Below are 14,058 nucleotides of genomic sequence, written 5' to 3'. Positions count from 1 at the left end.
CGCGTTGGCTTTGCTCAACATTCATAAAGAAGACATCTTCCCTCGTCTCCGTCGACTACCCAACTTGTTCACCCTTTGCCTACTTCACCAAGCACTGTCCAACATCTGCTTCATTCATTCCTTGGAGTCAAGCAATCACCTCCTTGTCGGTCAAATCCCTGCTCACCTCTACACCAAACGGACGCTCTCGCATCTGGTATTACCGCCCTGCGTGTACGACATCAACCCTATTCTACCCTTGAACGACCTGCATAGGCCTCAGAAGGCTATAGCAATACAAAGCCTCCCATCATCTCATACGACACCCACGAGTCACTTCCAAGTCCAACAAAACATAGTCCCGTACCATGGAGCTGCTTGAACTTGTCGAATATGAGCCTACCACGCGCCCTTTTCAGTGTGACTGGGAATCTTGCAACAAGGTATGTGACGTGATTCGTCCCGCCAGCCAGTAAGTATCAATTCACCAACACATATCGCAGAGCTTCAACCGCAAGTCAGATTTGCAGCGACACTACCGAATCCACACAAATGAGAGACCTTATACCTGCACAACACCTGGCTGTGGCAAGAGCTTCATTCAACGTAGTGCTTTGACTGTCCACATCCGAACACATACTGGCGAGAAGCCTCACCAATGCCAGCATATTGGATGTGGGAAACGCTTCTCTGACGTGAGTTCAGAACGTCAGTCTCAACCATGCATTCATCTTCGCTTACACTGGACACAGTCTTCATCTCTTGCACGTCACCGACGCATTCATACCGGCAAGCGACCTTACAAATGCGCTCATGATGGATGCCTAAAAAGGTGAGTTCATGATGCGATATGGCCATGTTATGAGAGATTGACCCGGATCTAACCCTAGAAACAGCTTCTGTCGCAAGACGACAATGGTCAAGCATCAGCGACGATCTCATCAGCGCGGCCTGCACCCCAACGACATACTCGACGACTGCACCTCGGAATCTGACATGGGCGAGTCCCCCACTACTCCAAGTCAAACGATGAGCTGGCCCATGCAGGGAGCCATTGCCCATCCTGCAATGACTCATGGCCATCCGATGCACCGAGCTGCCTCGTTTCCAGATTTCGGTCATCATGTGAACCAGTTTGGCATGGCACAACAGATGGGAGGTCGTCAAACCATGCCCGCAGAAATCCATGAAAACCACGCTCAAGATGCTAGTATGCAGCTGGTTCATCGACCTGCCGGCATGCCTCAGCAAGCATACTATGTCATTGACCAGAACAACCCTGGGATTGCGACGATGAACACGAACGTGCCTCACACATACCACATTCCCCGGCAACAAGTCGAGCGACCAGCCATGGACATGACCTACAGCGCCGGAAGCATGACATCTATTAGCAGCAGTCCGGCCAGCTTCTCTCCTGCATCTGGACATAGCCCAGCTATTCACGACAGCATATACACTCATCAACCTCCTGCCGCTCCTGCCTACAGCTTGCCAGACACCGCCTCAGTCGATTCGCAAAACAACATGGTCCCATATACTCAGCAGATGCCACAAACGCAGGGATCACAGCCTGAGAACGAATGGGGCTATCACTACCAACCCCCTGTTGAGGTAGCTACGATTGGACAAATTCCCGCCTTTGGCTCTGGAGTATATGACATGTACTCTGGCCCTAAGATCGAATTCGACGACCCTTCCATGCAACTGCCTAGCTGTCGAGTTGAGACGATGTGAAACCGAAACCACATAGTCTTGCTTGGTGATGACACCCGACATTGTATACATTCCTGTTCTGGACTTTCCGAATAATATACCTCCTGTACAAATAGTCACTAAATGTTCATTACTTGGGCGGCACCTGATTGATACTTGCACATTAATTCTGGGGCGGATATACCACCTTGGGATCTACAGAACCAATGGTTTTTTTTTTCAATTCACTTGTTTCGTTACATGTAGTTTCTGCTGGCAATCCCATCAAGTTGTCTAAAGAGAGGGAGGTTCAAACCACTATGAACATTGAATTCATGAAAGGTTGGATGGAAATGCCATATTTACTGGACGCGTACGATCTGATATACAAGGTACTTACTAAACATAATTGAACAAAGAAATATGTCATAACAATGTGCACCAAATTTAGTTGTGAATTCTCTCCACGTCGTGGTAGAAATAGACCTGCCGGCAATTACTTGCGCACCGTTGGCTGGCCCTCTTGGACTTGTTGTAACTCGCAATCGGGACTCTCGTCTTTGCTGGTGAGAGCTGCAAATGCCCGAGCCCTGTCGTACACCTTGCACAATGTCAAGACCGCACTGCCAAAAATCAATGCCAACGTCCTTGACAGTGGGAGGTTATTATCTGTTGTATCTCTGCTTCGAACAATAGTTACTTGCTGTCTGCATCATTAATGGGCGAACAGGAAAGGTAGACGATGAACATTGCTTCCTTTGTCTCATTCTCGTTTCTATATGCTGACCAACTATCGGCGAGAAGGCCGAACCAGACATTGCCTTCTGCCGTACTTAAGCTTGGCTTCATCCTTCATCCTTCCTAGCTTAGCTATATACGTGAATTCCTAATCTCCTATTCGTATCGCCCGCGAGCTCTCGTATGAAATTACCTATCGGGCGCTCTTTCTCTTCTACGATTCAAAGTAACGGCCCCCGTTCCTGACTTTAAGTTGTCCTTTTAACCTACACATCCAATATGGGCTCACATTAGAATGACGTACACCCACTACCTGCGATCTATGGTTTACGGTTTACGATTTACTCTTCTCAAGCGGGGAGAAGCTTCCGTTTCTTTCCTTTCAAGTACACCATCGGCATGTCACTCGCTGCATTAGCCTAGCGGGTTGAAACGCGGATCGACCTTGGTTATAGTGAGCGTCACGTTGAACAGAAGCGGCAGTACGTTACGATATTGATGCCAGAGATGATGCAAGCAAGTACATATATGTTCACCTTATTTTCAGCATGGATGCATCGATATTTTGCTTGGTCGGATTCCCCTTCAGTAGCCTCGACTGCGCTGGGATGTCGCATGACTGGGAGGTTGGGCAAAAGAGCTGTCGGTTTAATCGAAGGCAGGGTCCAAAGGGCGTTTGAGAAGCATCGTTGTAGCATTGTCGGACAGCAGGACATATTTGAAAACCCGGCATTGACGGCTTCCCGTGTCTTGTGCGTCCTTGGAAGATCCTTCCCTTGCCGTTTGTTGAACTAGGAGCATGAACTTTTTGAAAAGAAACACAGAGCGCCTCTATTTGTAAACGCAACTGGGATTGGATTTGCCCCAGGTCCTGCGACACGTAAGCGGCGGCTTTTGTCGTTACGGACACGTGGATATGCTTGCGCCGGCTTCGGTGACTGAACGACGATGTTCTGCGCAAGTCCCTGAAGTCGCACTTTGGATATTTTGTCTGTGTCCCACAAAAAAATGGCGTAGCCAGAGGCCACTTTTTATGTGTGATGGCCCCTATATCCCGTGACAGTGTCATATCTTGTAAGAATCTCCCGACGGCGTCGCCGGCATCCCCGACATCACCACCCCGAGGGGGCTGTCAGGCTGCGGCGTCTTCCCGACCGGGTTGAGATGGACGCTCATTCGTCATGGTGTCGAAGGCAGAAGACGGCGCGCGTGGAGGACGAGACGAGGACCGTGTTCTCGGACGAGTAGATGTCTGGAAAGCATTCATATGATCCGCAATTATACGCCTCTGGTTGTGATACAATCATGGTGCCCCCCCGGCTAAGCAATCAAAGAACTATTCACGGGTTTCTGTTTCCCGTTTCCCATTTTCGGGCGAGAGGCGCTTATTAGTGCCACGTGGTTCCATCAGTCCACTACGGGATCGGATCATCCAGCTTCCAGTTGATGACTAAGAACAGGCTTCCACCCAAGGGGCAAAAAGAAAAAATGGGTCCCACGACAACTTCTCGTCGGCGTTAGACGAAGTGGCAAGCCGACATCACTACTTATTACAGCCACCCACGCCCTGAGGGACACAGCGTCGATATCGGTACAGCGACCTGCACGATGAGTGCATCAACGTGAGAAATATATCTAGCGGCTAACCTCAACGGTCGTCCCTCATTAGCTTGCAGTCCGTTCTTTGCGGGTACCGCCGTGCTTGAGAGCGCTGATCATCCACCCGAACAAAGCGCTCGCGACGGCATTTTTCGCTGTTCTCCATCTCTGTTCCATTCCGGGGTCGCAGAGGCGCCTTTTTGCTACTTGATATACGCGTCGTCATCATCCCCGCGCGGTCTTGGCGAGGGCGATGGCTTTCCATGGCGTCCCGGTAAGTTCACGTCGGACAGGCAGGAGCCGAGCGATTGTCACCAGCATCATTACCCGCTGACTCGGAGACCACCAGTCCATGGCGTCAGCCGCCGTAGGGGCATGGCCATCCATTGCGAACTCGTTAGCGACGCCCTGGAGAAATGCGACGTTTCCGACACGACGCCTGGAGACGATACCCGTATCCGATCCCCAAGCTGCTGAGCAAGCTGCATCCAAGCCATCGTTGGTACAATTGCCAGACTTTATGCGAGATGCCAATACGTCACTATGCATCCCCTCCCCGCTGCCTGAGGGCATGATGTCGATGAATATCTGGAATACCGTGTCCAACCTCTCTCAAGTTGGCTTGCGCGCCGCGAATCCCGTTTTGCGCCAACCCTACTTCCAGCCAAAGGGATTTGTCCCACGGGCGCAGTGGCGGCCCTTTGCTTCCATGAGTATTCAGAGACCCATGTTCAACATTGTGGCAATGCAACGAAGAAGCTTTGGAACAGGATTTGGCAGCTCAAACGGAATCTCCCGCAATCAGCTAGCCACTGTTGAAGAGTCGGCAAACCGTAACGCTGGCAATGCCAACATGCAGAATGCCTTCTATCAGCTCCTGCTTCGTGCAAATATGCCTGGAATCTTAGTGGAACGCTACCAGTCAGGACGGTTCGCAACAAACGCAGCAACCGAAGACGCGTACAAGAAAGCCTTGACAGCACTCAATGCAGGCACTAATGCCACCGGTGGGCTGGCTGCCACAACTGGATATGCTAGAGGACAATGGACTACGCAAGAGCAAGCTATCGTAAATGCTGCCGCTGCCGGTGGCCCATATGGCCATGGCGCCAAAGGAGGCAAAGGAGAGCCAATTCACGTGGTTGTTCAAGAGTCAACACGGTCACTCATCTTCCGCTGGGTCAAGTTCTTTGCAACGTTTGTCGTGGTTACATACCTCTGCTTTGCCGCCGTCACCATTCTCATTGAGACCTTGAGCACCTTCAGACGGGGACCCGGAGCCAAGACGGACTCAGAGGTAAAGGCAGAGAAGCAGACGACCCGATTTAGTGACGTCCATGGATGCGACGAGGCCAAGGAGGAGCTGCAGGAGGTTGTTGAATTTCTCAAGAACCCCGAAAATTTCTCTGACCTAGGCGCCAAGCTCCCCAAGGGTGTTCTGCTCGTTGGTCCGCCCGGAACCGGAAAGACGTTGCTTGCTCGAGCAGTTGCCGGAGAGGCCGGGGTGCCCTTCTTCTACATGTCTGGCAGTGAATTTGACGAGATCTTTGTCGGCGTGGGAGCCAAGCGTGTGCGCGAACTCTTTGGTGCGGCCAAGGCAAAGTCTCCTGCCATCATTTTTATCGATGAACTGGATGCTATTGGTGGCAAGAGGAACCCTCGAGATCAGGCGCACGCGAAGCAGACTCTCAACCAGCTCCTTACCGAGCTCGATGGATTTGACCAAGACACCAAGATTATCATCATGGGCGCTACCAATCTGCCAAACCTGCTGGACAAGGCTTTGACCAGACCAGGTCGATTCGATCGTCACATCAACGTGGACTTGCCCGATGTTCGTGGGCGCCTCGCTATTCTGAAGCACCACGCCAAGAAGATCAAGACGTCGCTGGACGTTGATTTGGATGCCATTGCTGCCCGCTCCCCCGGACGATCTGGCGCCGAACTGGAAAACATGCTCAACCTCGCCGCCCTTCGAGCCAGCAGAGCCAGAGCCACAGTGGTTTCCAAGGAAGACCTGGATTGGGCATTTGATCGGGTCACCATGGGAGCCGAGAGGAAGTCAATGGTTGTTACGGAAAAGGAAAAAGAGATGACGGCTTATCACGAGGCCGGTCATGCGCTTGTTCAGCTTTTCGAAAAGGACAGCTCCAGCAGACTGTACAAGGTCACCATCCTGCCCAAGGGCCCGTCATTGGGACATACTGCCCACGTGCCGGAAATGGACAAGTACTCGTACACTGCTGCCGAGTACATGTCAAACATTCGCGTGCTTCTTGGTGGGAAGATGGCTGAGGAGATGAGATATGGCGACGACAAAGTTACGTCTGGAGTATCCAATGTAAGTTGGTCCGCCGTTGAGCATTTTCGCATCCATGCTTGCTGACTAGGTGCTCTCTGTAGGACTTGGAGAAGGCCACTGATTTGGGCTTCATGATGATCACCAACTTTGGCATGTCAAACGCACTGGGACCCGTGGAGTACGGCAGGAGGTATGAAAATCTCAGCTCTGAAACTAGAGCCATGATCGAGGGAGAAGTGCAGAAGACGCTGAAGAAATCATACGAGGACGTGAGAAAGCTCCTCACCGAGAAGCGAAAGGAGCTCGATCTTTTGGCGCAAGCTCTTGTTCAGTATGAGACTCTGGACAAGAACGAGGTGGAACTTGTGATTCGAGGAGAGAAGCTGCCGGGGCGAAGCATTGTTCCCAGGGGCCCTCTGGTACTGCCCATTCCCGCGGACACACCCCAGCCACCAGGTCTGGGTAACGTGCCGCATCCGCAGCCGTCGGGGTCTGAGGCACCTCCGCCAGTGCAGGCGGATTCATCAGGAGCTGACAGTTGAAGCGGGTGAAGTAGGGGCCGTGGACGAGGTGGAAGGACAGCCAAGACAACAAGCAGATGACGGATGGCTGCTCGTGTCATGTCTGTTGGCAGAGCAAAGGAGAAGTTGTGGGGGGCTCGGACTCGGACTCGGTCTCTGGCGGATGTTGGCGGCTGCGCCCTTGTACATTTACGGGTTTGGGTTATATACCATTCAATGCATATTCTCTTGCGTCGACGAGCCTCTGCACGTGTCTGTCGTCTGTTGCGATGAAGAGTGGAGTGATGGCGCGTGGGAGTCGGCGGAGTGGGCATTGTTCGCCTGACTCGTGATTTCCCCCTTGACGGCCACTCACCGAGTTTACGGAAAGGTCAATGACGGTACGGTGCGGCCTCGAAAGAAAGCTCCGAACAATGACGGGGCGACGGGGGCGGCACTGCAAGCATTCTACCCAAACCCAAATCATGTGCCGACATGTCGATGTACGGAGTACTCCGTGTTCAGAGGCCATCTCTTGGTCGGCGGCGATACGTGTCGTGGCACCCCCGGCATCCGAACCCACGTCAAGACACCTGCGGCAGCCTCGACTCTCGTTCTTGCTGCAAAAACAACCCGATCAGGCTGAGCTGGAGACGAAAGCGGAAGGACCGAGAGGAATTGACGTCTACGCGAGTCTGCAGGTCGCACATTTATTTTCTCTCTCTTCCTTCCTTGCCAACCTTTTTTGCCCTTTCTTTTTAATTTTTTTATCATTTTTTTTATTTAAAAAAAATAAAAAACTCGAGCTTCACAAACCTCTTCACTACTCACCCACATGACATGACGCACGTACGGAGTATGCGCAATACAGTCACATCTGTTACCCATGTCATACGTACATGTTCCTTGTTCCGTCTCCCGTCCCGTCCGTCGCGTATTTGCAATGTGCCAGGCCTCGCGCCTAGCGCCTCGCACGGCCAAAGGGTACGAAGCACCTGGTTGTAGCTGCGGATTGCGACACCCATTGTGCCCCGATTGGGTCGTGCGACCTGGCCGCACATGGCTGAGTTATCTCTATTTGCCAGTACTCCGTAGGGCTTGACTATTCCTCTCCCCCCTTCGGGCAAAATACTACCATGATGACAGGGCAAAGACAAGAAGACGCAGGGATCAAAGCGGCTGGCGGGCTCGCGAAGCAAGAGGCGTGATTGGCGCCTGTTTTGTCTCTGAAGACGGGCACATGGCCGTGCGACGAGTGTGCTCGGCTCGGGACCTTGATTGGGCTGTTGTCCAGCTTTGCAGCGTTCATCTCCTTCCCGTCTACGGTTTTGTGCAACCCACCATTATCGTGGGGTCGAGTTTTGGTGTTGACCCTCTGTCCTCTGAGGTAACCCGCGTTGCCCGTGTACGCACGGCATATTATAGTTACGCCCTGGCAGTACGGAGTAAGAAGATGGCTTTTTTCTTCTTCGACGTTGCTAGCCTTGGCCACCACCGCCACCGCCGCCGTCGCCGTCGCCGTCGCCGTTTCTTCTTCTTCCGCTTTGGGCGTGGCGGGTTTCTGGATATCTCCTGGGGCATGGGGGACGGAATTGTTGAACGCCACAACGGCATCGTGTGTCAGTTGAATTGGTTTCTTGCATTTGCAGGCCGAGAAGGATAAAAAAAAGGGCAAAGACAATCGGAGAAATACCCAGAAGACAAGATATTTGCAGGCAAAAAAGGGTAGGGGATACTCCGCAATCATCACGCATACTCCGTACGTGCTTCCGTACTTGGGCGGACAAGTCTGTACATTGCTTTTGCTTGTGACGCAGGGGTTCATTTCACACATAAGGCTGACTTGCATGCGTCGCTCGCTCCCCTTGGGCTGCCTAACCGCCAAAAACGAGAAGGAACAGCGACATGGCTGCCAACTTGGCCATGTCTGTCGGTACACTTGTCTGTTGTGCATTGGCAGGGCTCGTTATTCAAAGCTACATGGGCAATTTGGGCGTGCCGGGGGACGGCAGGATTATAACTCTCTGTACGACCCCCATGTGTGGGCGAGTACGTTATACACTGCGTCTCTGTCTCTCCGTCTCTCCGTCTCTCTCTCTCCGTCTCTCGCCATCTCGTCTTAGGTCTGGTGTTTCATTCTTTGCTTCTCCCTACGGCACGAGCCTTTTTCTCTCCTGCGGTCAAGCAGGCCAAGAGATATCCCGCGGCAGACGAAAAGAAGAGTATTGAGCGGCACGCTGCATGTCGTGCGACAATATTTACCCATCGTCACTGACCTCCAATGTCTCTCGCTTGGAGGTCATGAATCAAATGCCGTACAGAGACCCATTTGCCTTCGTTTCTTGTTGATTTCTTACCTCTCCCTCGGAGGGCGCGCGTTCAATGCTTCCGTGTCTTTTTATCCTGCTCCTCCCTCCCGCCTCCTCCCCCTCCTTGTGGCACACTATAGGATAGGGACAAAAAAGCTGTGCCCTTGTTGCCTTGATCCCATCCTCCGCAAGCCTGCGCAAAGAACCCGTCTTGGCGAAACCCTCAGGGCATCGTCAGGAAAACAGGCACGGCAAATCATTTGTTTACGATCCCTCCCTGCGAATGATGCGTCCTGCCACGCGTTAACCATCGCACTGACTCGGCGGGCGAAAAAAAAAAAATTAACAAGTAATAAAAGGCGGGTTGCGGGAGGGCTTACGAGTCGTCCGCCGTTCCCTGGCCGGCCACCCCGTGTATGATATCCATGCGGCTCTGATATTCCTGGAAATTAGCAATAAAGCGAGCCATCCGGCGCGTTGAATTGCCAACCAGGTAATCCTTACCTGATCCTTTACAATTTTTCCCCCTGTTTTTCTGTCAACTTTCATAGCATTACCCATCCATCTGCCTCGTTGTTCTTCCGGGGCCACTCCCGTCGGCGGCCGGGAAACAGGTGCGGTTTCTCGTCTCAAACCCGGAAGTGGCATTTTTGATGCTTCTTCGGTTTGAAAACTCGTCAGTCACTCGGTCTTGATGACACGTTGTGGACCCCCCCAACCATTGGGATATCTATCTACTGTCACGGCATGAGGGAGCAGAGCGCATTCAAAACAGTGGGCAAAGAGGAAAAAGAAAACAAGAAAAGCGCGTAGCTTGGGGGAGCCCCCTTCCCTTGCCTTCCCTTGCCTCCCCCAGCCTCTCTTTGCCTCTGGACTTGAGATGGCATCCGACGGTGCTCACCACGTCGCGGAGGCGAAATCTGTCATCCGGGAACATGACGCGATGGCCAGGGTCAGGTCAAGGCCTCATCCCTGCGCATGTGGGTGTGTAAGAGCAGCGTCGGGTGGGCGGAGTCGAGCCTCAGCCACGTCCGAATTCATGCGTCGTCGTCCGAGGGACAGCAAAACCGTCGTGCGAGCGCCATCGCCAGCCCGTTGGAATATTGGTCGTCATGGCATGAGCGAGGCCTGTCGATGCTGCGGCATTCCCTGTTCGCCAACGCCAGGCCATGTCAACAGTTGTGTTGGTGCTGGTGCGCACGAGTGCGAGTGCGTCTGCGGATGCAACGACCAACAACGTCGAGGCCACGACAAAACCGAGAGCAGAACAAGTGGAAGTGGAAGTGGAAGAGGCAGCGGCAGCGGCAGCGGCAGTGCGCGCCCAGCAAGCTGTTCCACTCAACGACAAGACTGCGACTCCTGCGACCGTCAACTGAACTCAATGGTGCGCGATACGCCTGTCCGAGCACCCGTTGCCATCGCGAAGCGGTTCGTTGACATCTGCTCAACCCCATGATCCCATCACATCCCACCCATCCGTGACCGGAACCGTCTAACAAAAGATCTGTCTGATTAGCCTCTCCGGCCGCTCGGCTCGTAAGCCGGGTACTGGACTCTCGCCGGATACGGAATTGCGGCAAGCACCAACACCACCGCCGCCATCATCATCATCATCATCGTCACCGTATCATCACACCGCTCTCGCCAACCCTTGTAAGTTGACGACGTTGCCAGGCCCAACAACGATAAGCAAACATGGCAAAAGTTTTCCATCACCCGTCCAACAGCCAACGCAAATACCATCCGTCGCCCTTCAAAAACGCCAGATTCCACCTCCCTCTTCCTCTCCCCCTTCGCCAACTCTCGCTGGCGGCACAGACGTCCAAGACCCTTCACTTGGCATTCCGCTGTCCAGCACCGTCACCCCCGCCACCACCCTCTCAAGTACACCGTCCAACACGTCTACATCGACAGCCGTCATTGTCACCATTGTGCTGGGTACAATTGCCGGCGTCGTAGCAGTCGGCATGGCCATCATCCTTATAAACATGCAGCTCCGCCGGCGGCGAAGGAGAGCTCAGCCTGCCTCTCCCGTCCAGAGCGACAAAAAGGGCCCCAGTGCTGCCGTCAGTCTGACAGCGCTAAACTCGCCAGGCGCCGTGTCACCCTTTCCCAGTAAGACAACCTCGCCATCGCCAACGACGAGGGGGACCGAAATGCCAGGCAGCGGCGGAAACGACGCTGGCCTAGACGAGTTGAGGCCCCCTCCGAGACTCGGCGAGAGAAAGTTTCATCAGGCCACCAGGAGCGAGGGGTCCATCGACGCCAGGCCCTCACGGAACTTCCATCACACGCGCTGGGGGAAGCCCTCGAGTCTGGGAAATATACCTTCCGCCAAAGACGTGCCGTCTTGCTGCGCGGGACCGGGACCTGCCCAGACCCAGGATTATGGGTCGCCAGACTCACGAGCAGCAGGTCATCGTCATCAGTACACCCTCTTCCCCGTGAGAACAACAACACCGACAGTAAAGACACACAGACCTGCCGCGTCAACGTCGACAACATCCACCCTTCAAGGGACCAATGCAAGTCCCCCGCGGACGCCAAAGAGCGGCCATTTTAGTCCTGTCAACGGCCTCATGTCGCCGGGGCCGCCGCCAACGCGGGCGCTCCCCTCGCCGCCCTCCAGGTATTGGCAAATCAACCCCCTGTCGCCGCCGTTGGATTCGCAAACGGACAATGTCCGTCCGGAGGAGATTGGGATAGCCATTGGGTCGCCTGTCGTGGAGGAGAGGAGGGAGAAGAGGCCGCGACTAGATGAGAGCGACATTGAGAGATTGGGCGGCACGTACTCGCCCTTCAAGAAGAGGTGATGCACTCGGAAGCATCAGAGGGAAGGTTTGTGTCTGATAACGATGTGAGATTTTTTTTTGACGCTGAGAGAGGCCACGAAGTAATGGAACATGAGACATGTACGCATTGGTGTATGGGCATAATTTAAAAGGCACATGGACTGCATTGGCTCGCGGTGCACAGCGTTGGCTTGGACTTGGACCACGCCAGGACTGCAGGGTACGGTATGCCACAAATGTATGGCACGACACTTTGTTGGACGGAACATCTTTCACTCTACGTAGTATGATGGAATGGGGTTCGTTCAGCGACGCTAATCACGATGGGGAAATCCCATGCATGCCCTGTTCGTCCCTGGTCCCCCGTGGTTCCTTGTTAATTACCGTGTTCCTTGAGCGAGCGCATCAAGCCGGTGATGCTCGACTCCAAGCTGGTCCGTTCCATGCCCAACAATTCGGTAGTCGGGACGTGCGTACACGGTTTAGTCATTTGGAGTGGAACGGGCTGGCCGTGTGCAAAACCACCTCGGTGCCCGGCCTCTTGACTTGGTCAAAGGCATCATCTTCCTTTGTTGACTGCCAGTCTCTACGTTCCCGCGGCCAGGCTCTCCAATTCACTGCTCACCAGTAACTAGGACCTTGGTCACTGTGCGTCTAGTTGTGGGTTCGACAGTGAGAGAGAGAGCAGGCAATGCGAGTCTGCAAATTTTGACTTGAAAATGTTTGATTACATTGATCCGCGAGGGTTTGCGTTGATCGACGTGGCAGCCATCCTATCCTCCCCCCGCGAACGATGTGAGCTAAAACAGCCTTGTTGACGTCAAATATTTACGGAACAAGGCCCCCAATGCCCGATGGTGGACAACAGGTCGTCGCCATATTACACACTTCACCCGGCACTTCTTTAGCTAGCCCTTCCCCCAAGATGGAAGACTTTTCCTACGTTTCTAGGAGTGCGATGCGGGCAGTCCAGATTTTGCTGCGATTCTCACGCGTGGCGGATAAGAAAAAGCCCTCTAGATGCCGACAATCTCCGAGATGGCTCCCAGAGCTATGATTCTGCCAAGATGCTTCAGTCATGTTAGCGACATCCGGCGCCATTGCACAGAGCCGGTTCACGTCCGTACCTGACTCCAATATAGGCCCGTTATGGTAGACCCTGGAGAGACGGCTATCAATCGTTTCGAAATTTGGCCGTACAAGTGGCTTTCGTGCTTTCCGACGTGAAAGCATCGTTTGCGATTCGTCGACACCTACAAATTGAGATTTTGTTAGCCGTGGTTTCTACTGGCCGAGGAATTTTGCCAGGCAGTGAAGCTTGCCCTGAAAGCTACGAGTATGTCCTCGTTATAGACCATTCTCATGGCATCGCCGCCGCTGCATTGGACAAATACTTCGATGGTGTCGACTATTTCTCCACCGGGCCCGTCGATAGAGAAATACGTGACGCTGTCGTTGGGCCTAGCCCTGAATTTCCCTACTGTTCCCGTCTTCTCTGGAGTATGTACTGCGTAGTGGAATGCGATGCCACGGATCAATGGAGAACATGTGACAGACAGTCCTGTCAAGTTGCGAAGATACGATCCGTTGCGACCTCCAAACACTGTCCAGCAGAGAGGCTGATATTTTGCATTCGATGATTCTGTTGCCGTGAAACAATCATCATTGAGATCGAGGCCTGGGTCCGGGGCTCGGGGGTACCAGAAAGCTGAATGCCTCAATGAGGAGCTTCCCCCAGCAGCCTGTTCTTGGAAAGAAGAAGGGACTTTATCCTCCATGATTGCCATGCTGACCATTTTGAAGCTCTGTAGATGTCTAGTTAGGAGACTTCTGAGTCGCTCAGCAAAGAAAGCAGAAATGGGCCGGGCTCCTACCGCACGTACGTCAAATCCCGCTTTGATGGCCTTTATTGGATTAGACGCTACGAGTCGCTGTGTCCTTGGGGAATCATGAAGGCTTCCGATCCATTTTCCCATTTTCCCATTTTTCAGGACGCATTGTATACCTCGAATCCCAGTAGCTCCTACAGCTAAATTGAACCCTAAAATAGGTTTTGCAACGTTCAGATATATCTCTTTTTCTTGCGTACTGAAGCCCAAACACACACCTCTACCTGATCCTCGATGCAAGATGCGGATGCCAGC

At 53.3% G+C, this 14,058-nt stretch overlaps 4 protein-coding genes across 4 annotated transcripts; 3 read left to right on the top strand and 1 right to left on the bottom strand.

Annotated features, from left to right (window-relative positions):
• Positions 1-347: 347 nt before the first annotated feature.
• Positions 348-1,716, top strand: MAM_04045 (Zinc finger, C2H2-type/integrase, DNA-binding protein; the record flags this gene model as incomplete). Its single annotated transcript, XM_040822844.1, has 4 exons — positions 348-422; positions 483-674; positions 732-811; positions 876-1,716. 4 exons carry the CDS (start codon positions 348-350, stop codon positions 1,714-1,716), a joined length of 1,188 nt encoding a protein of 395 aa, XP_040679350.1.
• Positions 1,717-4,363: 2,647 nt separating this feature from the next.
• Positions 4,364-6,855, top strand: MAM_04044 (intermembrane space AAA protease IAP-1; the record flags this gene model as incomplete). Its single annotated transcript, XM_040822843.1, has 2 exons — positions 4,364-6,352; positions 6,415-6,855. The coding sequence occupies 2 exons, from the start codon at positions 4,364-4,366 to the stop codon at positions 6,853-6,855; spliced, it is 2,430 nt and encodes an 809-aa protein (XP_040679349.1).
• Positions 6,856-10,503: 3,648 nt separating this feature from the next.
• Positions 10,504-11,935, top strand: MAM_04043 (uncharacterized protein; the record flags this gene model as incomplete). The annotated part of the gene is made up of 3 exons (XM_040822842.1): positions 10,504-10,550; positions 10,639-10,775; positions 10,941-11,935. 3 exons carry the CDS (start codon positions 10,504-10,506, stop codon positions 11,933-11,935), a joined length of 1,179 nt encoding a protein of 392 aa, XP_040679348.1.
• A 995-nt stretch (positions 11,936-12,930) lies between these two features.
• Positions 12,931-13,710, bottom strand: MAM_04042 (F-box domain containing protein; the record flags this gene model as incomplete). The annotated part of the gene is made up of 3 exons (XM_040822841.1): positions 12,931-12,984; positions 13,042-13,167; positions 13,249-13,710. The coding sequence occupies 3 exons, from the start codon at positions 13,708-13,710 to the stop codon at positions 12,931-12,933; spliced, it is 642 nt and encodes a 213-aa protein (XP_040679347.1).
• Between the last annotated feature and the right edge of the window lie 348 nt (positions 13,711-14,058).

Source organism: Metarhizium album, assembly GCF_000804445.1.
Source record: "Metarhizium album ARSEF 1941 chromosome Unknown scaffold_8, whole genome shotgun sequence".
In the NCBI taxonomy this organism is placed as follows: domain Eukaryota; kingdom Fungi; phylum Ascomycota; class Sordariomycetes; order Hypocreales; family Clavicipitaceae; genus Metarhizium; species Metarhizium album.
The sequence above is the reverse complement of the archived record's forward strand: the minus strand, read 5'-3'. Positions and strand labels throughout refer to the sequence as shown.